The sequence below is a fragment of the Salvelinus namaycush genome, chromosome 7 (assembly GCF_016432855.1).
Source record: "Salvelinus namaycush isolate Seneca chromosome 7, SaNama_1.0, whole genome shotgun sequence".
Classification (NCBI taxonomy): Eukaryota; Metazoa; Chordata; class Actinopteri; order Salmoniformes; family Salmonidae; genus Salvelinus; species Salvelinus namaycush.
The window spans coordinates 36,013,738-36,037,716 of NC_052313.1; the positions used below are offsets into that span (position 1 = coordinate 36,013,738).

Here is a 23,979-nt window from a genome sequence, read left to right on the forward strand (position 1 = left end):
ATGTAGAGAGCTAAATGATTGGCAGCTGTAATGTCAGTGCTAATGATGCGGGTGTGTTCAGATGTGTCCTACTCTAATCCACTTTGTGACACAGATCTATGTACAGAGTCTAATCTGTAGACTGCGACGGCAGTTTAATCTGCAACTCGATTGCCGATGCAAACCCCTGGTAAGGGCGCGTGTGACTGGCTAGCTGGGTCTCGAGACTCCGGAGACTCCAAACCAGTCCTGTGTTCTCAGCAGCGCTACAGTAGCGGAAAACAGCAGTCAGAAACAAGAGTGGTGCGAGACGCGCAGTACAGATAGAGCAATAAGGAATCGGCCTACATTCAATTCAATGCATAAAATCAATCAAGGATCTATACAGGAGATATCTTCTCCAATGCTGTGATTTTTTTGACTGGCTGTCTATTACCGGCGCAGAGCTGTTCATTGTCAGCGCAAATCCCGTTTCCCTCACTTGTGACGGCGGAAAGGTGGCTGTCTATGCACTGAGTTGAGTCTCGGAGATATCGGCAGCGGCTGCGTGCCTTTGAGCGGAGCCAAGGAGTTGTATTTACAGGGCTGCCCCGGACCGGTCCCAGCGTAAGGTTGCAAACATACAAGCTATTGATTGACTGGTAAAATACTTGGAAATTGACTACCTCTCTCATCAGCTGTGGAGACCTGTCCTTTCCTGTGGTGATTTTGATGTTTACGGATTTGGGAAAGAAGTCCGCAGCATTTGATAGAGAGAAAGAGAGAGGGGTTACTGTCAGCCTGCCGACAGCTGCTTCGCTTCGATATTGGATACACATGGGGTTGTGAGTGAGTCTACGAGACACAGGTGATTGCCGTTTGCTTGCTTTACGCACCTGGGTTAAAATCAGGAGAGGCAGGACAATTTTGCTATATGGAGAGCACTGGGTGAAGAATGTGCTTAGCTTTCATTCACATGGTTTTGAAAATACACTCAATTTAAGTATTATCTCTCTGAACAGCATAGCACGCAAGGAATGCAAGTTGCGTGGTGTCTATACGAATATTGCTTTAAATGTTGAATTACTCTGTAATTCAGATTTCCACATGTAAGGAATGTTAGACGCCTTTGGATTCGTGTCAGAGAAGTTGCATACCATTTTATCCTAGATGTGACTTGGTGAGCATAGCAGCTTGTCGAAAGCATTTCATATTGAATATAATTCCTTCTTTTGTGCAATGCCACAAGAACAGACAGTTTGAAAAGCCAAATTGCTTGATGCTTTGCACTTCTATTGGTTTTCCCTAAGTTTCAATGTGACGTTTTAATGAATGTTCTATCATGATTCATGCTTTAACTGTAGGTTGTCATTGTAAATAAGAATTTGTTCTTAACGGACTTGCCTAGTTAAATAAAGGCCAAAAAAATACAAAATAAAATACAAATTGTTTTTACAAGTAGTATATCTAAGTAGCCCATTAATGGGTAAAAATAGATCGATGTTAAAATATGTGAATATTTCAAATGAATATCTCTTCTTTAGAATGATAATTCGATATTGAATACAAAATCGAATTGAGGCTATTCTCTCCTAGGGAGCTCAATTTATTCCGAATTAGCATAGTAACTCTGAGAGAAGTCGTTTGGCACACAAACATTCAAGTTTCGGAGGCAGACAGTGGTCTATGTTATTGTTATCCAGTAGTGATGTTTGTTAGCATAGTTAATTAGGGAGTTTAGTGGCATCTTACACACTGTGACAGTCCATCTCCTAGGGGAGGGATAGTGAAAGAGAGAGAGCGCCCTCGCGATCTGCGAGGGAGAGCGAGTCTAGTGAGTCTCGGAGTAGGAGCCGAGACCTCCTCCGCTAATAAAGAGAGAGGTTGCTTCCAAAGGTTGGGCTTTGCACATTTGTAATCAAACCAATCAGAGACCCCTCTGAGATTTCGGCTAGAGCAGTCAGGCTGAGGCAGGCAGCACACTATTTCAAAAGAAGAAAAGCGTTCTCAAATTAGGGGGTGTATCCATCGCTTTAAGCCCCTTTTATGGCAATGCCTTTCGCCAGATGTTAGTATTACTAGTTCGTGTCCTGTCAGATTTGAGAATGAGCAGGGCGCGAAGGTGCACAACACGAGCTTGATTTGATGATCTGCTCACTTTTGAAACGAATATCCTCACCACTGCTGCTGCTTACTCTTAATATTTATTTCCATTTAGCACCGACGGTTTACCTCTTGCCTTGTCATCGTTTCCAAGGAGTTGAAACGGGAGTTGTTGGTGCTGGTGCCTGGGATTTTTACTTCTTCCTTTGCTAGCTCCGATGACTTGTGTGGAGGAAATGGCAACGCCAGCGTTTGAGAGAGGAACTCAACTGGAAGAGGAGAGAGGAAACCGGAGCTGAATGACAGGATGCAGCAGACAACCTGAGACATATCCAGACACATTTCAACTGCCTCAGTCAAGACACTTCTGCATTATTTGTTTTCCTTCAGCCCCAAGCTTGAAAATAAGGAAGACTAACACGGCCTGAAAAACCTTGGGAGGAGTTTTATTTAGGTTCGTTTTTTGTTTTTTGTTTTTCCTATGAATATTTTTCTTACAAAACAAGGATGCATTGTGGATTAGTGCTGTTCCTCTTATTGGACATCTTCTTCGTTGCTAAAGCGTTCAAAAATGGTAAGTGACAACTATTATATGCTGGGATACTTTTCCTGATGTTGATAAAGGCCCAGTGCAGCCACAAACATGATTTAGGTGTGTTTTATATATCCACACAATGAGGTTGGAATAATTCTCTGAAATTGTGAAAATTATGATAATACCATTTTAGTGTAGCCTAACAGCTGTTTGAAAAGACAGCCTGAAATTTCAGCCTGTTTTGGTGGGATGGAGTTTTGGCATGCCTGGTGACATCACCAGGCGGTAAATTAGTTATTAGACAAATAAAAATAGAGTTCCAAACCTCTCTGCCAATTACATCCAGTTTTCAGTTTTCCCCTCCTCATTCAGACCACTCTCAGACAGTCCTAGCAAAATGTGGCTTCTTTTTAATTGAAAACAATCACTGTAAGGTACTTAATTGTTATTTGATATTGAGACAAAAACTGCTGCATTTGACCTTTAAGGACACATAAATCTCAAAACCTCCATGCATTCACCTTTCAAGTCTTCCCCGCGGGTCAGTGTTGTCATTGCCACCGGCTTATTATTTGAGTGTGCAGGTTCTTCTATTTTTGTAGAATATTATGAAAAGAGTCTGTCAAAGTTTGGGTACAGTAGTAGGCTGTTTCTTGCTGTAGTATATAGGCGACACTTAGACTAATTGTTTCATTTCTATGAGTAAACTTATTTACGAGAAAAACTAAAGAGAGACAAAGAAAGAACTAGCTATATTTCCCATTCTCTTGAACATCGCATTGTCACCTATCCTATTCAAAACTAATTTCAAGTAGCCTACTTTACATGGCAGATTGTAGTTATAATCCAAACGCATGACTGCGCACACATAAATTAAGATGAATTGATAGGGTAATTTGGGCTACTTGAAGTGGCTTGCCTCTAGACACAAGAAAGGCGCGTTATTCTCTGGCGCTTGGAGAAGTGTTCTGTATGAAAATAAAAATACGTTTTATAAGGCGATAATCATTTGTTAATAAAGTTTAGTCCGCAAACGCAAATAGGTGGCGTAGATAATTGGTGATAGGCCTGTGTTTTCATACCCCCAATTCACAAATAAATGTAGCCTACATATGCTCGCCACATTTCATCTGGGAAATACTCGGGTTTATAATACTTTCGAGTTGTTTGGCGTTATTGCCATATGATATATTGTCTACAAGTCACATGGCACCATATCGGCCATTCCTATCGAAGCTCAACCAAACCCCGCACAGCCACAGTGTAGTATCCGTTCCCCGTCCACTCTCAGTCCTCTACATTAATCAATTACTTCCTGCCAGGGCATATGGCCCTTAGTCATTACGAGTTGTTCTAGCTAATTACTGTTGGTGACATTTCACAGACTTAAACATTTTTCAAGCGTAAAAGTAAGAACATCTATAATTTTCACTTGGGCTATAAGTGACTAACATATTCATCCTAACCGTTATGCCCCAACATAAAACACCAATAGTGATCGATAATAACACGAAATAAGAATAATAACACTAATTACACTTTTGGTAATGTTTGTGAACAACTGTATAGTTTAACGTCAAGCCTGTAAAAAGTGTATGATCTCATCTGAGCAATTAATACATTTAAAATAGATTTCGAGAGCTTGGCACTATAAGGTTCTATCAGAAACAATGTGATTCTGAGATAATTAGCTTGAATTAAATTAGACATTTTTATATTGTATTCTTTTTAATGTAACAACCTAAATTGGGGTACATAGAGTACTGCACAGGTAGAGAACATTGAACAGAACAAGGTTTGTCAATAACAACATTTTTACAAAAATGCAGATCGAACCACAGTCCCAAACTTTCGATTTCTCAGATTTGGGGGAAATAGGCTCCCTAATTGTTAGCATTTTGATGGTCAGAAAGGATTTGCCTTACCCGTGCGTCTTTACGCATGTAGCCTAGTTAAGACATCTTTAAACAATGTAGGACAATATTTGTATGGCGTGGGTGGACCTATAAATGATGCTCCTGAATTTACTTTTATAATGATTGTTTTGACATTCAGATCAACTCAAATCCAGTTTTATTTTGAACAGATCCCCCTCATCTCCATCTCTACAATAATATAGCCTATAGTTTAGAAAACCTAGGCTATAATTGCTTATAACACATACTCTTGCCAACATTATTGACTCATTTAATCTCTGTAGGCTATCTGCGTTGCTTTGGGCTGTTGTGCTGACTGTATTTTTTCCCATGTTCTTTCTTGCAGACAAGTGTGGGGACAACATCAGAATAGCGAATGCGAATTACCTCACTTCACCTGGCTATCCGGCATCATATTTGCCATCTCAGAAATGCGTTTGGGTGATTACAGCGCCTGGACCTCACCAGAGAATTCTAATCAACTTTAACCCGCATTTTGATCTCGAGGACAGAGAGTGCAAGTAAGTTGGCTGCCCTCTACTCCACTCGTGCATATTGTACATGAAAGCCCGCCATCTAGTGGTCGTGGAATTCTTGAGCGCGCAGTACTGGACAACATGAGTATAAAAAAAAAATCCTTGGTTTGGAGTTTCTTTGCTGGTCATTGTTTGAGAGTAATTGTATTACTATGTTGTAATATTTTTCCTGTTATCATGGTTTCACATCATTGAGGAAGTAAGCCCATTTAGTGGATGTCTAAACTTTAGTGGATGTTTTAACTCATTACCCTTCTTGCTGGGTTAGTTACAAATCCCTGTTTAACTTTTAAGCTTTAAGGTATTAAACCAGACTAGGGCTAAACGGTTAACCTGGCAGCTGCCTATGAAACCAGAGCTCCACAGTAATGTGATGAACCTGCTGCCTCCCTGTGTCAGTGGTGCCCTGAGGTGAAGCAAGACATGCAATGCCTTAGCCTGGGCTGACTGGCACTTGCGCTGCGTCTGTCTTTGACTGCGCCCCTACCCTCCACCCTGCTCCCTCTGTGTGTGTGTGTGTGTGTGTGTGTGTGTGTGTGTGTGTGTGTGTGTGTGTGTGTGTGTGTGTGTGTGTGTGTGTGTGTGTGTGTGTGTGTGTGTGTGTGTGTGTGTGTGTGTGTGTGTGTGTGTGTACGTGCATGTGTGTTCCTTCTGAGCCTTTGTTGATGCTGGAGGCGCAGCTAGAGAACACGCAGAGTGAATACGGCTGGATACTGTTACTGTATCCCATGCACTACGCCCAAGCTCAGCTCTTTCTCTCGCTGCTACGCCCTTTGTGTTTTCGCTGAATACAGTGTAGGTCCAAAGATTGTGCTGTTTTATCATGATCTCTATCCACTGTGCACAGACGTCAGTTCAACAACTATAGTTTTAATTTACATTTGACTGAGTTGTCAACAAATTCAACAAATTCAACGAATTCAAAGTGAAATCAACAAAAAAAGTTGGGTGAAAAAAGAAACTGTAGGTATATACCGCTTTATTTGCATCTTTAAAGGGGCAGTCTACGATTTACTGCCTGGTTGACCGCTCCAGTCTTCCATAGAAGGATCCTGATGGTCCTGACGTCTTCTGGCTCAGGTGTCACTACCCAGCATCTGTTAAAGTTTCCCCAGACCCAAGGTTGCGCAGAGGGACGGCTGTGTCTGCACGTGTTTCATTCATTTCATTAACATTTCATTGTTAATGAAATTAACCAGGAATGAGTTTCCGGTGTTGTTTAAAAGCACACTATAAAAGTCAAGGAATGTAACAAATCAAATGGCTTCCCTTTTTCAGTTAAAATAAATGTACTCGGTGAACTTCAAGTTTGATCCATTGTCGTATCGTTTTTCAAATGACTTCTGCCGTTCGTTTCAATCCAAGGTCGATTAAAGTTTTCTGTTTTCCAAGTTGGGACTGAACTGCCATGCCGTCAATTGCTTATCTGTCTGTACATTTGTTAGTTGTAGATAAAGAGCATGTTATTTTTCTTGTCCCTACCGTTGCCAAATGTGCTTGTTATGTTTGGAGCAGAGCCAGGGTGTAATGTGTGTATTATTGTGTAATGCTGCCCATAGAGTGGTCACGGGATATAAACCTCAGTGCTAGAGCGAAACACACTAACAACTGATCTGCAGAGACGTCTGTAAAACTTAATCAAGTCAATAGTGACTCATGTGGTTCATACAGTTGCATGCATACTAAATGGCACCCTATTCCCTACACAATGCACTACTTTTGACCAGAGCCCATAGGGTTTTCCATAGGGTCCTATTTGAAAAGTAGTGTACCACAAAGGGAATAGGGTGCCATTTGGGATACAGTTACATACAGTGGAGAAACAGGGTCAGATTGATCTCAAGGCTCTTCTATTTTAACCACCTCTCCTCTGCTCTACTTGGTCTGCTACTGTTTCGTATGTAATGTTTTAATGGAGCGGTTTTCATGGGACTTTAGTTCCACTAGTTCCACTTCACTATTTCACCTTGTTATGTGTTCACTTTAGACTGGCTGAGGAAGATGGTCAGTGACATTGTCTGGATGCCAAATGGAACCCTATTCCCTACATAGTGCATTACTTCTGACCACAGCCAATTACTCTCAATTACTCTCACTCAAAAAGTTTAAACTCAAGTAGCCTAATGGTGCTTTGTAAAGTGAATGCCGCTATTGTGTTAATAGCAAGAGGGACATGTCATATCTAAATCAATTAAGGCTTGAGAGGGAGAGGCATGTGCATCATGGCCATGGTGTCTTTGTTGGTAGATAGCGGTTCGGTTGGTTAATGTGATTTGTACAACAGCAGTAGTCAGACTACCATGGGCTGTCTAGTCGCAGCTCGACTCACACAAACACCCCTTACATACTGGAAACTGATCATGGCCAGCACCAGAATGGCGACATTGCCTTCCTTATCTGATGGACAAGCGGGTAGGGGGGAAGCAGGCAGCTACAATGCATGCCTCAGTGCACTCCCTTGCAATCTAATTAGTGGTCCAAATGGAACACACATGCTATGCATGACCGTTATCAACAAACCAAACAAGAAGCAAGCTGAAAGTGCTTGTAAAAACCATCAGTGGCTGAGCCTACCTCTGTTGTAACACGCGTGACTGCTAGCACTCCCTCCCTAACGGGTTTGTTTGGAAGGTTAGGGTTACGTCCAAAATAGCGCCCTATTCCCTATGTACACTACCGGTCAAAAGTTTTAGAACACCTACTCATTCAAGGGTTTTTCTATATTTCTACTATTTTCTACAATGTAGTGAAGACATCAAAACTATGAAATAACACATATGGAATCATGTAGTAAACAAAAAAGTGTTAAACAAATCAAAATATATTTGAGATTTGAGATTCTTCAAATAGCCATCCTTTGCCTTGATCACAGCTTTGCACACTCTTGGCATTCTCTCATCCAGCTTCATGAGGCCGTCATTGTAAATAAGAATTTGTTCTTAACTGACTCGTCTAGTTAAATAAAGGTTAAATAAAGAATTCAAAATAAATAAGGTAGTCACCTGGAATGCAATTCAATTAATAGGTGTGCCTTCTTAAAAGTTCATTTGTGGAATTTAATTCCTTCTTAATGCGTTTCAGCCAATCAGTTGTGTTGTGACAAGGTAGGGCGTATACAGAAGATAGCCCTTTTTGGTAGAAGAACAGCTCAAATAAGCAAAGATCCATGAATGTCAGTCAATTCGGAACATTTTAAGAACTTTGAAAGTTTCTTCAAGTGCATTCACAAAAACCATCAAGCGCTATGATGAAACTGGCTCTCATGAAGAACGCCACAGGAATGGAAGACCCAGAGTTACCTCTGCTGCAGAGGATAAGTTCATTAGAGTTACCAGCCTCAGAAATTGCAGCCCAAATAAATGCTTCACAGAGTTCAAGTAACAGACACATTTCAACATCAACTGTTCAGAGGAGACTGTGTGAATCAGGCCTTCATGCTTGAATTACTGCAAAGAATCCATTACTGAAGGATAAGAAGAAGAGACTTGCTTGGGCCAAGAAACACGAGCAATGGACATTAGAATGGTGGAAATTCGTCCTTTGGTCTGGAGTCCAAATTGGAGATTTTCGGTTCCAACTGCCATGTCTTTGTGAGACATGGTGTGGGTGAACGGATGATCTCCGCATGTGTATTTCCCACCGTAAAGCATGGAGGAGGTGGTGTTATGGTGTGGGGGTGCTTTGCTGCTTCCACAATCCCCCGACCTCAACCAAATTGAGATGGTTTGGGATGAGTCAGGCCGCAGAGTGAAGGAAAACCAGCCAACAAGTGCTCAGCATATGTGGGAACTCCTTCAAGACTGTTGGAAAAGCATTCCAGGTGAAGCTGGTTGAGAGTGAAGCCAAGAGTGTGCAAAGCTGTCATCAAGGCAAATGGTGGCTATTTGAAGAATCTCAAATATAACAATATTTAAATTTGTATAACTCTTTTTTTGGTTACTAGATTATTCCATATGTGTTATTTCTTAGTTTTGATGTCTTCACTATTATTCTACAATGTAGAGTATAGTATAAAGAAAGAAAAACCCTTGAATGAGTAGGTGTTCTAAAACCTTTGACCGGTAGTGTAAAGTGCATTACTTTTGACCAGATCCTATAGGGAATGAGGTGAAATTTGGGACTCAGACTAGGTATACAGCTCATTTCCTGGCTGATCAGAGGGTTGGAGGGGAAACAAATTGTTATTCGGCTGTCCCCAGAGGAGAACCCTTTAAAGAACCCCCTATTGGTTCTAAGTAGAATCATCTTAGTTCCAGATGGAACCCTTTTTGGTTCCAGGTAGAACCCTTTCAGCAGAGGGTTCTACATGGAACCCAAAAGAGTTATACCTGGAACCAAAGAGGGTTCTCCAATGGGGACAGCCAGAGGACCCTTTTGGTACCCTTTTTGTAAGAGGACTAAGGACTAAGTGGGCATTGAGATGTAAATGTTGGTCATGTTTTTACCTTTCCACACACCGTTATATAGACTCTCATGGCACTAACGTGTATGCTCACAGAAACCTTAAGAAGTTTGAGGTAAAAGCCCGGTCCGTCAAGACAAATATTTGAAGTCAATTCGCTCTGATCTTCAGTGGAATGAACAGCTTTCTTGGCGAGAAGGCAAAATTGAGTAAATGTATATTCTGTGAGCTTGCCTTCTGGGTACTTAAGTTCACTACAATCTGATAACGCTGTTAGACAGACATGTAGTTGTGGCAGTTATGCCGTCTCATGAAGAAATGGATGTTTGGCTGGATATGAAGTCATAAACAAGTGACAGACATTAACTACATGACCAAATGTATGTGGACAGCTGCTCGTCGAACATCTCATTCCAAAATCGTGATTCATCACTCCAGAGAATGCGTTTCCACTGCTCCAGAGTCCACTGACGGCGAGCTTTACACCCCTCCAGCCTATGCCTGGCATTGCGCATGGTGATCTTAGGCTTGTGAAGCTCCCGATGAACTGTTATTGTGCTGACGTTGCTTCCAGAGGCAGTTTGGAACTCGGTAGTGAGTGTTGCAATCGAGGACAGACAATTAGGCGGTCCCATTCTGTGAGCTAGTGTGGCCTCCCACTTTGCGGCTGAGCCGTTGTTGCTCCTAAAATAAATTCTACTTCACAATAACAGCACTTACAGCTGACCGGGGCAGCTCTAGCAGAACAGAAATTCGAGGAACTGACTTGTTGGAAAGATAGCATCCTATGACTGTGCCAAATTGAAAGTCACTGAGATCTTCAGTAAGGCCATTCTGCTGACAATGTTTGTCTATGGAGATTGCATGGCTGTGTGCTCAACTTTATACACCTGTCAGCAACGGGTGTGGCTGAAATAGCCAAATCCACTATTTTGAAGGGGTGTCCACATACTTTTGTATATATAGTGTATTTCACATATAGGGAGTGGAATGATAATTTGGCGTAATTTGAACAGTCTTTTTCTGTGTTAATAAACATTTTAAGTAGGAGATTTTCTCGACGATTGAGGTCGTTTTCTGTCAAATTCAAACATACCCCATTCAATGGGAGACTTAGAAAACCTTTGCTTAAAACCTTTGCTTTTGACTGTGTTGTTGTTGCTTTCTGTGAAAGCTGCATTGGCTGGAATCAACATGCCACCGATATTATATGCTTTTGACAGCACAATGAATCATTGATCTGCTTGGATTCACTGACCAAACAAAAAGACACAGATTCTTTCTAGGCCTACACGTTGTGAAATCCCCTTGTAGCTATGGTGCAGTAGAGTAGAGCTACCTTTTGAGTGGAAGAGGGGTTAAAATTGATTGATGAAGTAGAAGAGGAGAGGATACTTTCTATATGAGAATTTCTCTCGTTCCTCTTTTCTACGTTTTTGAGAGAAAGATTGGTTAAAATGGAGAGATGAGAATAGGATACTTTTTATATGAGAGTGAGTCTCCCTATTCCTTTGTCCCTCTTTTCACTTTCTGCCTGGCCTGTGTTTGCTGGACCTCAGAGAACAGTGAAATCCTATGCGACAGCCTGTGCAGTCCTGAGATAGCGAGGCGGTATCCCAGCTAGCACATAACGTTCTGAGAACCATAGGTTTCTTAGAGTTTGGTGAAAGTGTGGTTGTCCTATGGTTATTTTCATACAACCTTCCCACAACCTTATGAGAATGGTGCAGGATAGTTGCTTTTCTTTGGAACATTCTTAACACATTTAAGGAATTTGACAAAAGAACATTATCTTGATATTTCATTACTTTACCAGAATGTTTCCTGAAATTTCTAACAATATCATTTACATTTTGGTAATGTTCTAGGAATGTTCTCCAACTGGTTTGACATTGGGAGTGTTCTCAAATAGTTCAGGGAATGTTAAGAAACAATGTTCTTCTGTGGGAATTTCAGTACTTCAGCCTAACATGCTGACCAGACCGGACAAGTCGCGTGCGCGAGCGTCGCAAAATACATTTAGAAATCCATGTTATTCAATTATTGCACCCACACTGCTTGCGCGCGCCAACGAGCGTCTGCGACACCAAGGGCTAAAATAGATGTCGTTCCTATTTCTGACGCAGATCGCGCTCCTAGTCCTGCCTCTCCCATCTCCTCATTGGTTTATAGAAGCAGGTACCCACGTGCCATCTCCTCGTTGGTTTATAGAAGCAGGTACCCACGTGCCATCTCCTCATGGGTTATACCCACGTGGGTGATAGAAAGACGAACTGTTTTGCCGGTAGTCGTGGTAATACAATGAAAGTTTAGATGCGATCACCATATAATTTAAACGATGAAAAAGCCTGGAAGGAGGAGAGATGACTAGAAACGATTCGGTTGGCCGTTTTATGTGTGGATTAATTGTGGGAGTAGAGATCCTTGTGCATTTCAGGTCAAATAACAACTCAATGTTTATATCCCAGGACAAATTAGCTAGCAACAGCAAGCTAGCTAAATAGGACAAATTAACGTTAGCTAGCAAGTGCAAGCTAACTAGCTAAATTATCATACATGTTTAATGCTTTTCGACCTGTCCCCAAATTAATGTCATTGGTTCAGAGTTTGTTTTGATATTTTAACCTGCATGTCGTGATCGCGTTTGGTGTGGGGGGGCAAAATAAATTTATGCACGATAGCGCACGACGGCGCACGCGCGCAGTCGGTTTGGGCGAGGTGTAACGTCAACTAAACTCTCTCTTTCCGCTATCTTGTTAAGTGTGTTCAGGTGTGTTGGCCACACCCACTAATTGGCCACACCTGATCTTATTGAGTGCTTTTTTTCCTTTGAATTGGGATCTTTTTGAATAGACTAAAATGATCACATTTCCATGTGTCCTTTCTGTGCTTGGAGTTCAATACATTTAGTGTTATTATGCTAGCAGTGTTGTTAAAATTATTATTGGAACATGTTCTTAGAACATATTTAATTACCTTCAAATAAGCTATACTTTTAATTATCAGAATGTTAATTAAACCTCCCAGAAAAACTTTCAGGGAACCATAGTAAAATGTTCTCAGAACCTCCCTGCAACCTAAAAAATGTGCGTTCCCAGAACAGGCAACATTTTACCTTCTGTTCTCAGAACGTAAAAAAAAAAATCTGTTTTATCAGTCAGAAAACGTATAGCTTCGTTCCCAGAACCAATGAGAAACCAAAAACGTACATTCCCACAACTTCCAAGGAACCAAATATACTAGCTGGGGAGGGTGGGGGAAAATATATGGGGAATACCTTTTGAAGAAGGTCTGCCCTTTGTGGTGAGAGAGGAGTGGAGAGAGGGAGAGTGAGAAAGTCAGTCAATGAGTGAGTGAAAGCTTCAGCTTGCCTCACACACAATGGCTCTGAAGTGAGCTCCCCACTTGCTGAGCTCTCCACTCGCTCTCCTCTCTTCCCCGCTCCTGACTGTGACTGCCCATACTTCTAGGCTTGAAAAAGCAGCCTTTCCCTCTCTCTAATTATGACCCCACTCCCCTCTCCTGTCTAGTAGCCCCCTCGGAGAGCGACATACCCTGCTGGGAAGACAAACACTCTCCTCTGTGGCCTGAGACAATGCACATCCTGCCTGCCCCGCTGCCCTCCACTCTCCGCCCTCCCTGCCAGGCATTCGTCCAGGTCAGGCCTGCTGGACTACAGGCTTGCGTCCAAATGGGACCCTATTCCCTATATAGTGCACTACTTTTAACCAGGCGCAATAGGGCTCTGGTCAAAAGTAGTGCACTATGTAAGGAATATGGTGCCATTTGGGACTTATCCTACACTGACCTACACTGCAGACATGAGTTACAGCAGGGAAAGCAGAGGAAAGGGCAAAGTAGTACTCAGCCCCCTGTTGGTTCTGGAGAGTTCTCTTTTCATACAGGTTATTTTGTTAAGCAGGAATCCTGTGACACCCTGACTGATTCATAGCTTCATAACACAACACTCATGTTTAACAATGAAGTCCACCTGTTCCACTGAGTTATTCAGAGTGGAGGAGAGGTACTGTGGGGAAGAAGAGGGTGTGTGCATGGGACTCACCTCTGTGACTGCTTTCCCTGGTACTGCCACACAACGTCTATACAGCCTGGCTGGGTCTGAGGCTACCTGATGGGGTTTGGGATCAGTGGAAGTTCTCTCTCCTCTCTGGAGAGGCTCTATTTCATTGGGGACGTGCTCTATAACTCTCCCAAAAAATTCCCTGAATAAATTGCGCTTCACTTCCCTTATCACACCCTGGATATGTCCCAAATGGCACCCTATTCCCTATTACAGTGCACCACTTTTGAATAGACCCCTATGTGCCCTGGTCAAAAGTAGTGCACTATTAAGGGAATAAAGTGCCATTTGGGATTAAAGGCCCCTCTCACGCTCCACCACCGCACAAGCAAATGAGGAAAAATTGTGAGTGGGTTGCGTGATCGTCCATCAGCCGTTGTCATGGACAAAAATAAATAAGGCAGGAATGTAACAAGGCTTTTTTTATCCTCCATCGGCAAGGTCATGCCTTTTAAAATGGGCTGGCAGGCTGTGACCTCTCAGGGCCAGGGGAAGAGGCTTGGGCTGACATGAATTGTTTGAGACACTTATAGTTGTTTATGGTTGTCTTTTATGTAAGAATGTACCAGTGAGGCATTTATGCTTTTCAAGATCAAAGCAGAGTTGAAATAACAGAAGCAAATCTGCACAATGAGACAAAATGCAGAGAGCAGCAGCACTGTTTCTTATAGGACAATGGCGGCTGAAATGATGTACCTGGTAATTTTGCGTAACATCAGTCTCCAGTGTTGTGCAGTAGGAAGTACATTGTATCTCAAACTACATTGTGACAGCCCCACTGTTAGCAATTTCCTTCAAGTGAAGTTGTTAGCAGTTGCTATGAATTATCCCAAATCATAACTTGCCATGATAGAAAACAAGTTGTCAGAAATCCCTTTTCTTCTGCTACAGTCACAGAATACAGAAGTACCTCTGACATATCCAGTGATCCATTATAACTAGTGTAATTAGCATTTCCGAGCAGATGAAAGCCCTGTCTAAACTATCTCTCTGGGGTCATGTTTAAAAGAGAGGTTCACCTCTGTCATGAGTTAGAGGACAAAAGGCTGAAAAAGAGAGTGGGGTAGGAATCCTTTCTCTCTCTCTCTCCCTCTCTCTCTCTCTCTCTCTCTCCCTCTCTCTCTCTCTCTCATCAATCTTCCATGTTACTCAAAGCATTAATGGTTGTAAAGTCCTAGTGTGTATGAGTGTGTGTGTATGTGGGCGCATCCGTGCGTGTACGTGTGTGTGTGTGTGTGTGTGTGTGTGTCTATCCCCGGCTGGGGCTAAAGTAGAGGAGAAGGGTTTACCGCGGTGAAGTTTTCACCTTGGCCAGTGTTGGAAGGACAGCTTGATTGAAAAGCTTTCTCACTGTGACATCTGCCATCTTCCCTGCTGCTCTGTCACCACTTTGATTCATGCGCACCCAGCTCACGCACACCGTGATTGGGAGGCGAGCCACTCCTCTACCCCGCAGGAGAGAACTCCACTTCAGAGGAGGAGAAGAAGGGGGAGATGAAACAGTGGGATGAAGTGGAATGGAAGGATAAGAGGAGTAAGGGGCCACAGTCGTTAAAAAAAACTGAATTGGAGACCTATAACTCTGCCACACAACGATATAAAGATATCATGTTTTAGGTTTTTATTTCATTTTTAATGTGGGGAGTAATCCTCCCATGTTCACTGAGGATGGAGTATTGTGTATCTTGAGTTTTTTTTGGCAGCAGCCTTTTTTGTTTTTCCCTCCAGAGCCATACAAGCATCCCTATATGGACATTTTTGGTGGATGAAGTCGCAGCCCGCACAGCTGAGGGATTTCTTGTAGTATGCTTTTGCTTTTACCCGAAACCGACTCCCAGGAAAAGAGCTTTATGGTCAAGTCCAATCTGCGTCCCAAATGGCACCCTATTCCCTAGTGCACTGTGGGCCCTGGTCAAAAGATAGGGCCCTGGTCGAAAGTAGTGCACTTTGTAGCGAATAGGGTGCCATTTGGGATGCAGATCTTGATTAGAGGACAGCATGGTAACATGGACACAGATCTTTGGACTGTAAGAAATTCATAAACTGTTTTCCTTCCAGCGTAACATGAAAAAGCATTAAACTCTCAGGCCGTAATTCAATTAAGTGTTCTGTTTCCAAAGACATACGAGCACTCAGTCTCAACTCAAGCTCTTTTTGGATATAGATAATATGATTAGCAACAGGTTTTGCCCTCCTCTCTCTCTCTCTCTCTCTCTCTTTCTCTCTGTTTCCAAAACAACGAAAGGGGAAATAAACGAGTGGTAATTATGGGATATTGGGGGGATTAGTAGAAAACAGCACCTCACAATGTCTTTCTTCTCCTCCCTCCATCCACCCTCCCAGTCCCTAGAGGAATGAGTGGAGTCCATGGAATCCTGTTTTAATTGATGAGACCAGTTGGAGGTTGTTGAGGCCTGTTGATGAGGCCAGATGGAGCTGTAGAGTCTGTGAAGTCTTTAATACACCATGTCCAGGCATGTCAGCCGTGTTTAGTTTAGTGGCGTAGCCCTGAATGGCCCTCAAGGTTTGATTGATGTGGCCCTGGTCTTCAGCTCCTTCCATGCCTGGTTGCCCTAAAGCCTCAGTGCTTTATGAGCTGCAGGGGGGCGAGGAATGGAAGACTCAAGGTATAATTATAAACAGCCGGGTTTGGCCCATGTCGGACCAATATAAATGCACCTTCAGAAACTGGGGGCTGTTCTTCCAGCTTCCAGCATCAACCAGGAGAGGCTCTGAAGCCAAGTCGGTTTGTTTTGCAGTAGGTAGGACAGTTGTCCTATTTCAGGCCGGCACATTCCAACCGTCCGTGGTCCATCGTTCTCTGCCTGTCTGTGTGTGTGTGTTTGTGCACCCCGTGGGGCGGTTTTCCAGCCCGTCCATCTATAGCTTGTGTGGTCTTTCCCCGGCCCTACCTCCACAGCTCTCTGTAGGTTGACGAGAGTGTGTGTGTGTGTGCCTGCGTGTTTGTGTGCGTGTGTGTGTGTGTGTGGGTTGGCTGCATGCAGCAGCAGCAAAGAAGACTTTGATGGATGCCTCTGGACCCCACTGCTCTCTGATTGACTTAGAGCCACCCCTCAAATACTCGCTTTGTTGGCTTTCCCACTTGATCTCTTCCCTGTAAACCAGAAAAGCTACCGCCTTTTTCTCACGGCATAAATATATTACCTAAATAGCCTCAATAGGCACATATATGGTGCATTTAGCCACTCTACACCTCAATATACTACGCTTTTAAGATCAAATTGTTTTGCAATGGGGTGATGGTGGTCTCCCATTGCCATACTTTACCCCTGTACCCCAGGTGCCACCCTCTCCCATCGCACCACTCCTCAGCAGGGTCCATGAAAGGGCCCTTCTCCTCTCCTTGCCACCCATCCATGGATCCTCCAGAGGCCAGAGGTTGACACAAACTGCTTCCATAATGGCACCCGTTACACTATATAGCAGAGGTGGGACCAAGTCATTGTTTTACAAGTCACAAGTAAGTCTCAAGTCTTAGCACTCAAGTCCCAAGTCAAGTCCCAAGTCAAGACAGGCAAGTCAAAGTCAAGTCTCAAGTCAAGTCTTTAACTTTGAGTTTCGAGTCCTAAACAAGTCATAATGTGCTCTTCACCGAATGTAATACTATTTCATATTTTTAACAAGAGTAATAGTAAGTATATTACATTTACGCAAAACATGAATGTTTAAAAAAATATCTATATTTATTACTTTCCAAAAAACGTTATATTTCCATGGAAATACATGGGTAGCCATGAGAAAGACCCCCCCCCCCCCAAATAGTGATCGACTATCGAGGATCACTATGGGGCGCAATCGGGCGATGTAGGCTTGTACACAATCGCCCAACCACAATCGCCCAACCTTGTTTTAGGAAAATCAGGCAGGATTTAGCCTACCAACTGCCTAGCCAGTTGTAGCTCAATCTTAGATGCAATGATCACGTTCCCGCACTGACTGCCTGTGTGGAGCTTCAAATGCTTCAAATGTGCAGCTTCAAATGTCGAACAAAGTTGCATGTTTTGCAAGGTGCAATCCGTTTTTTGTTGATACAGCGTCGTCTTTATATCCGAAAATAATAATTTTGGGTATCTTTCCAAGGACTCCATCTGAATTCACCCGCCAACGTTCCTCTGCACTGCCACGCACAACTTTTTCTCAGCTGGCACAATTTGATTGGCTGCTGTCCGATTCAAACTGTAATCCGTTAAATGAAGAGTTGATGCGCTGCACACTTTTTTAAAGCCTCATTTTTATATATTTGGGCTTGGGGAGGGTATCAAGTCAGGTCGAGTCATAAGGCTCAAGTCCAAGTCAAGTCACGAGTCATTGATGTTAAAGTCAAAGTCGAGTTGCAAGTCGTCATATTTGTGACTCGAGTCTGACTCAAGTCCAAGTCATGTGCCTCGATCCACACCTCTGCTATATAGTGCACTACTTTTAACCAGGGCCCCTGGTCAAAAGTAGTGCACTATATAGGGAATAGGGTGCAGTTAAGCATGCAACCATGGTCAGAATGCAGAGGCAGCTAATTACTAGGTGGATGGGCTCCATGTTGGCTAACAGACCAGGGTTTGCATGGAAGGGCCAGTAAATGGAGAGGTCAGTTAATTCACCCTCCAAAAACTTGGCAGGATTTTCTAGGCTGGCACATAAGAACGGCACTTTGATCAGCCTGGCCAGTGGGTAAAGAATGGGCAATGCCAACCCCTCCATACCCCCTATACTCAGCTCTGCTCGGCCTACAGCCCACGGCCCACACAGGTTGTTGTTGTTATTGAAGAGATGCACTGCCTGGCATCTCACCCCCACAGCCTTCGCAGCATGGCCTATTTGGCTTCCAAACAAACTTGTCATTAAAAAAATTAAGTATACTAAAGCTAGTGTGGAAATGTGGATGGGAGGAGGGAGCTATGAGAGGTGAATGATCACTAGGGAGGATCAGCGTACCAGATAGAGGATGTGAGTGTCCTTGGCTATTTGACAATCAGTCAAATAACTGGTCACGCCAAAATACATTTGGCACACACATTCTAAATCACCGCTGTTTGTTATCGTCATCCTCTTCCGCTTCCTGTCAAGAGTACTTAAATGTGTGTGTGTGCTTGTGTCGCTGTATGTGTGTGTGTTAGAGTAGAAAGGGCGCCCTGCCCAAAATCATTTGTCCTCCTGTCCTCCCTGCTCCTCTCTCCAGCCAGCCACTGTCTTATCCCAGTCTCTGTAGCCTCTCCCAGCTGGCTGTATATCTCTTTGACCTGGTTGAGGGGCAGCAGGGCCTGGCCTCCCCTAAACCCCTGCTGTTTCTCTGTTGCAGTCTTCTGGGAGGAGAGGAGAGGGTGGATGGGGAGGAAGAGAGAGACGGATGGACCTTTTAATTAAATAAGCAGTTATTGCTATTGCCCACCAGCTCTTTAGTCAGTGCGAAGCCAGATAAAATAATCAGGGGACAGCTGGGAGATAGAGGAGAGAGGCCTAGCTTGGTCTATCCTGTCTGCTCTGCCCGCCAGGAATACTTCACATGACACTGCTCCTCCAGGCCGCCAGCATGTTTCATGTTGTCACCCATTAGCCTACTACTACTACCTCTCTCTCTTGCTCTCTCTGTCTCTTGTGCTACCTCGCCTCTATGTCTCTCTCTCTCCTTAATCTCTCTCCCTTTCTCTCTCCCACTCCCTTTCTCTTTTCCTATCCTCTTCTTTCTCTCTCCTCATTGTGGAAACACTTTGAAAGGCTTTACCTCTGTTTGACCCCGTTCCTTCCCCTTTCCTCCCCCCACCCTTAGAATCCACTGTGCAGAATACACACAGCTCATTACCCACAAGGGAGGGAGGGAGAATGCATCTCACAGTAGTCAATAAATGGGTTTGTGTGTGTGTTTTTTTTTTTACATATGTTTTGCTTGCAGTGCTGGCTGTCACATAAATCAGAAATCATACAGTATCTTCTCTGGTCACGAGCCCATTGTTTACAGCTAACCACTTTTTTTGTCCTCTTCCTCCTCGCCTTTTTTTTCTCCTTGTTTTGTATGAGCTTCATCATAGTATTCATCAAAACAGCTTCATATCAGCACATTGACTCTGTACCGGTACCCCCTAACTATAGCCTCGCTATTGTTATTTTACTGCTGCTCTTTAATTATTTGTTACTTCTATTTCTTATATTATTTTTGGGGGGTATTTTTCTTAAAACTGCATTGTTGGTTAAGGGCGGCGCATGTGACTAATAACATTTACATGTATTTGATTTTATCTTAATCATATGGATGAGTAGGATTATATAGAGACTCCTCTCTTCTCTCTTCTACTCTCTTCCCCTCCTCTCCTCCTCTCCTCTCCTTCTCTCCTCTGTAATCACAGGGCTCTCAGATGTCATGGTGCGACAAATGGGAGCTGTTCTCTCAGTAATGGCTCACTGACAGACAATATGAGTACCTGCTACTGTCTGTGTCTACCTTATTGTCTTCCACTCTTCTGTCTCTCTTTTCCAATTAGCGCTTTTCTCTCTCTCTCTTTTTTGATAAGGTTGCTAGTTACTCTCATGTGTTAAATTGTGAAATTGAACCACGGTGTGTTTTGTACAGTAAAGGCCATGTTGCAAGGCACGAGGCTAGACTTCAGTATGTGGGGATTGTTGAGTAATTTAGTCAGTTACTAATAATTTAGGTTATTCAATGTCACCCGACCCTGAGGTAATGTTATCATGCATTTCCTAGAAAACCAGCTGCTGGGGTATTCAGTGACAGCTCCGTGAGGACCTGAATATTCATAACAACGTTGTTCTACAAATATGCACAGAAACACTGCCGTATTGTAGCCTAGCTAAGTGATTTAATTTCAGGCGCTGACTTGAAAAGGAACAAGTGCTAAATGCATATTTCCATTCTGCCCTGGGCGATTCGCTAATTATTTGTAGTTATTCATTCCTCCTTTATTCATGATAACAAGATGTACTATGGAAAATGAATGGATTGTAATATGGGCAATATACAAGCACTTCACCGCTTTCTCATCAAGCTGTACTACAAACACTGCTTCCATGAAATGTTTAACCCCATGAATAGAATAAACATTGAACGGTGATGATTTAGGGTGGGACGGAATTAAGGTGTTTGTTTGCACTTTGAGCCTGTCCTTTACAAAGCATGTGCTCTATACATTTAGTGATTATATCAAGTTTAAGGGTGTTTATCCAGAGTGGATTGATTTATGGCTTATGGAACAACTGGTCATAATGTCTCTTATATATTCTTAGAGTGTGTGTGTCGTCATGACATTAACTATTTATTTGACAGTGAATGTACCACTGTGTATCAGAATGCCATTCAGCACTTGAGGCAACACACTTGAGTCACAGCTATCTCACATGCAATTCTCCAACAGTTTCAACTAGGCCATTCTAGCTTATCATTTAAAACCATTTTCCAGCAAACCATTATATTATACAACGTTCCAAGTTTCTGTAATCATGTTTTCGTGACATAATGATCTTGCTAAAACAGCAAACAGCACAAACCCTCACATGTGCAACAAGAACATAGGGTTTAGAGGGCCTTGCTAACAGTAGGAGTTTTTGTGGTTGATTTATATCCCCTCCCATCTCTCTCATGCTCTCTCTCCCTTTCTATCTCTCCCCCTTCCTCTCTTTCTCTCTCTCTCTCTCGCCCTCTTTCTCTCTATATCTCTCTCAATTTCTCTCTTTTGCTCTCTCTCCCTTACTCTACCCTTCCACTGCAGCGTGAACCAACTTAAAGTAAAGCAAGACCCCCTTTCAGGCTCACTAACTTCTCTCCAATCTGTCTGCTCTCTCTCTCATATTTCCTAAATAAAGGATTATTGTGTTGTGTGAGATGCAATAATTAGGTCTAAATACTCCAATTCATTTATCTGATTGTTGGCTAGAGCACATATGCAGGATCTTTCAACAGCGTCATTAGGGGGAACCTAATGGATGGAGGCACACTAGATCCATCAATGTTAATGATAATTACTTGTTTATAAAAGCATACACTGCCGAGGCAGCCGCAAAAATCGAAACCAACCAGTTGCATCTAAAAATAGGAGTGGCTGGGTTTTGCAATGAGCTGAGCTGAGCTAGGCTGGGCTGGTTTCCATTTCAGTTCAGTGAACTGCGGGTCTTTACTACTCTACCCGTTCCGTGCCGCTCGGCAGTCACAAATCATAATAACTCTATTAGGGTGTGTTTTTATTTCAGGACGGAGTCGGAGTCGGACGTTTAAATGTAGAGTCTGTTGCTGCCCACACCGTTCCCTCCCTGTCGTCAGACTCAGTGACTGACAGTTCATTACAAACCTGGATGGCCACTGAGGAGGGGGGAGGAGGGAGGAGAGTGAGGAGGGTGAGACTATTATTATAGTTTTGGTTAATGAATATCACATGCTGGAGAAAGGCGGTAAGCGCAGTCCATCTGAATCGGTGAGGTATGCCCCTGCCAGGCTCGAAAAAAAATAAACATTGTCTCAGCCGGCGGCCTCATTGTACAAACGGTAATGATGTTATGCTCCAGTCCTAAGCGACAGTTTGTTAGCCCTGATGTCTAGCTAGCACTTGAGCAGGATTTCAGATCTCCGAGACGGATTTCTTGACAGCCGACAACAGGCTTTTCCTGTAAACCCCATTTAGGCCTCTCTGGAGTTGCGTCTAAAGTAGCATCCTATTTACTATGTAGTGCACTACTTTTGATCAGGGCCCACAGGGCTCTGGTCAAAAGTAGTTCACCACATATAGGGAATAGGGTGCCATTTGGGATGCAGGCTAGGCCTCACTGAGCTGAGCTGTCCCAGATCTCTTTTGTTGTTTGGGCTTTACCAGTGTAGTTAGTTTAACCCCGAGAGTTGTTTTTAAATGTTTGGAGGTGACATGTTTTTGTTGTGATTGTTAGCCCTTGCGACAGGTCTAGAAAGAGAAACACTAGAGAACAGACATGGTCTCTGTCCCAAATGGCACCCTTTTCCCTATAGTGTACTACTATTGACCAGGCCACATGTAGTGCACTATATAGGGAATAGGCTGCCATTTGGAATGCTCTCTTTGACAATTTCTTTTGACACAGTTCTACCAAAGGAGGGAATATAAAACAACATTGGTTTCATTGCTTCCCACTAGGTCATGGGCTTATGCTTATAAATTGACCTGATTAAGAAACTGTAACGTCTTGTATCAAGCTTAACGGCACTTCATAACATTATTCCTTTACCTGGATCATATTCCATATATCACAACATATTGTTCTATGTTTTTAGATAGAGCTATAGAGAGACAATCATTTCTATAAGGAAAAGCTCAAGGCATTTAAAAACCTGTTATATTGTTAGATTGTGGTTCATCGCCTCCTCTTGGGCTGTGTGAGGTGGGCTAATGTTCCTATTTGTCACTGTAGGATTGCTTTCTCTCTCTCGCCCCGCGGTACGAAGGCAGGGTAATACATTTGGAGGCGCTGAAGCGAAAAGTCGAGGAGAATTAGATTCATCCCTTTTTGCTTTTAATTTGCCCTCTGGATTGGCAGACCATTTTCACCATGAGCGCTGCGGGAGGGAGTGTGTGTGCTCCATTGGCACGGCACTGGCCTACCCGGGCTGGAGTGGAGCAGACAGATTAATGACTGTTATAGTCGGGGCATGGCTCAGCTGGATCCTATTGTCTATGAGGGGGAACAACAACAACACAAAACATAACAAATTATGATACTTTCTGTGTGGGGGGGATCCAAATGTAACTTGGTAGAGCCTGAGGGAAAAAATTATGAGTGGAGGGCAGCAGGAGGATTGTCCAGGCTGTGTTTTGATGAGAACGGTATCCCCCTCTACACTCTCTAATGGTGTCTGTCTGTCTGTCTGTCCTGGGCCTTTAGGTCCTCATCTCATAGGGCTCCCAAACAAAGACACACACAGACACACACACAGGGGTCAACATACAGTACGTAAGCCGCAGTTGCATACAGACACGAATTAGTCCATAGGGCATTTAATACAGCTGGCAAGAGAAAGTTTTTCTGAGGCGTTGTGTTGGACAATCTAGCAAATGGTCCCATAATGGCTTCCAGATGACAACAGCCTGGTCTGGGCAACTGTCCACTGTACTCGGATCAGATCATAACAGGGCTAGACATTAGAGAAAAAGCCTAGGGCACACACACACATGCATGCACGTGCAGACACACACACAATGAGCCACTCATCCTTTAGTGACTCGGCCAATAGAGAAATGGTCAGATGACGCAGATGCTAAACTACAGGACTGTTTAGCTAGCACAGACTGGAATATGTTCCGGGATTCTTCCGATGGCATTGAGGACTACACTACATCAGTAACTGGCTTCATCAATAAGTACATTGATGATGTCGTCCCCACAGTGACTGTACGTACATACCCCAACCAGAAACCATGGATTACAGGCAACATCCTCACTGAGCTAAAGGGTAGAGCTGCTGC

At 43.3% G+C, this 23,979-nt stretch overlaps 1 protein-coding gene across 7 annotated transcripts in view; it reads left to right on the forward strand.

Moving 5' to 3' along the window:
• Positions 1-239: 239 nt before the first annotated feature.
• The window catches only part of LOC120051199 (neuropilin-1a-like), a 127,809-nt gene continuing 104,069 nt past the window's right edge, over positions 240-23,979 (forward strand). For 4 of the 7 annotated variants that reach the window (XM_038997929.1, XM_038997932.1, XM_038997931.1 and 1 more), the window contains exons 1-2: positions 1,875-2,635; positions 4,859-5,033. In XM_038997929.1, coding sequence (XP_038853857.1) covers positions 2,569-2,635; positions 4,859-5,033 — 242 coding nt within the window. In that variant the 5' untranslated portion in view covers positions 1,875-2,568. Of the gene's footprint in view, positions 827-1,874; positions 2,636-4,858; positions 5,034-23,979 lie in introns of those variants that run through there. The other 3 variants (XM_038997934.1, XM_038997935.1, XM_038997930.1) reach the window with 2 other exon arrangements.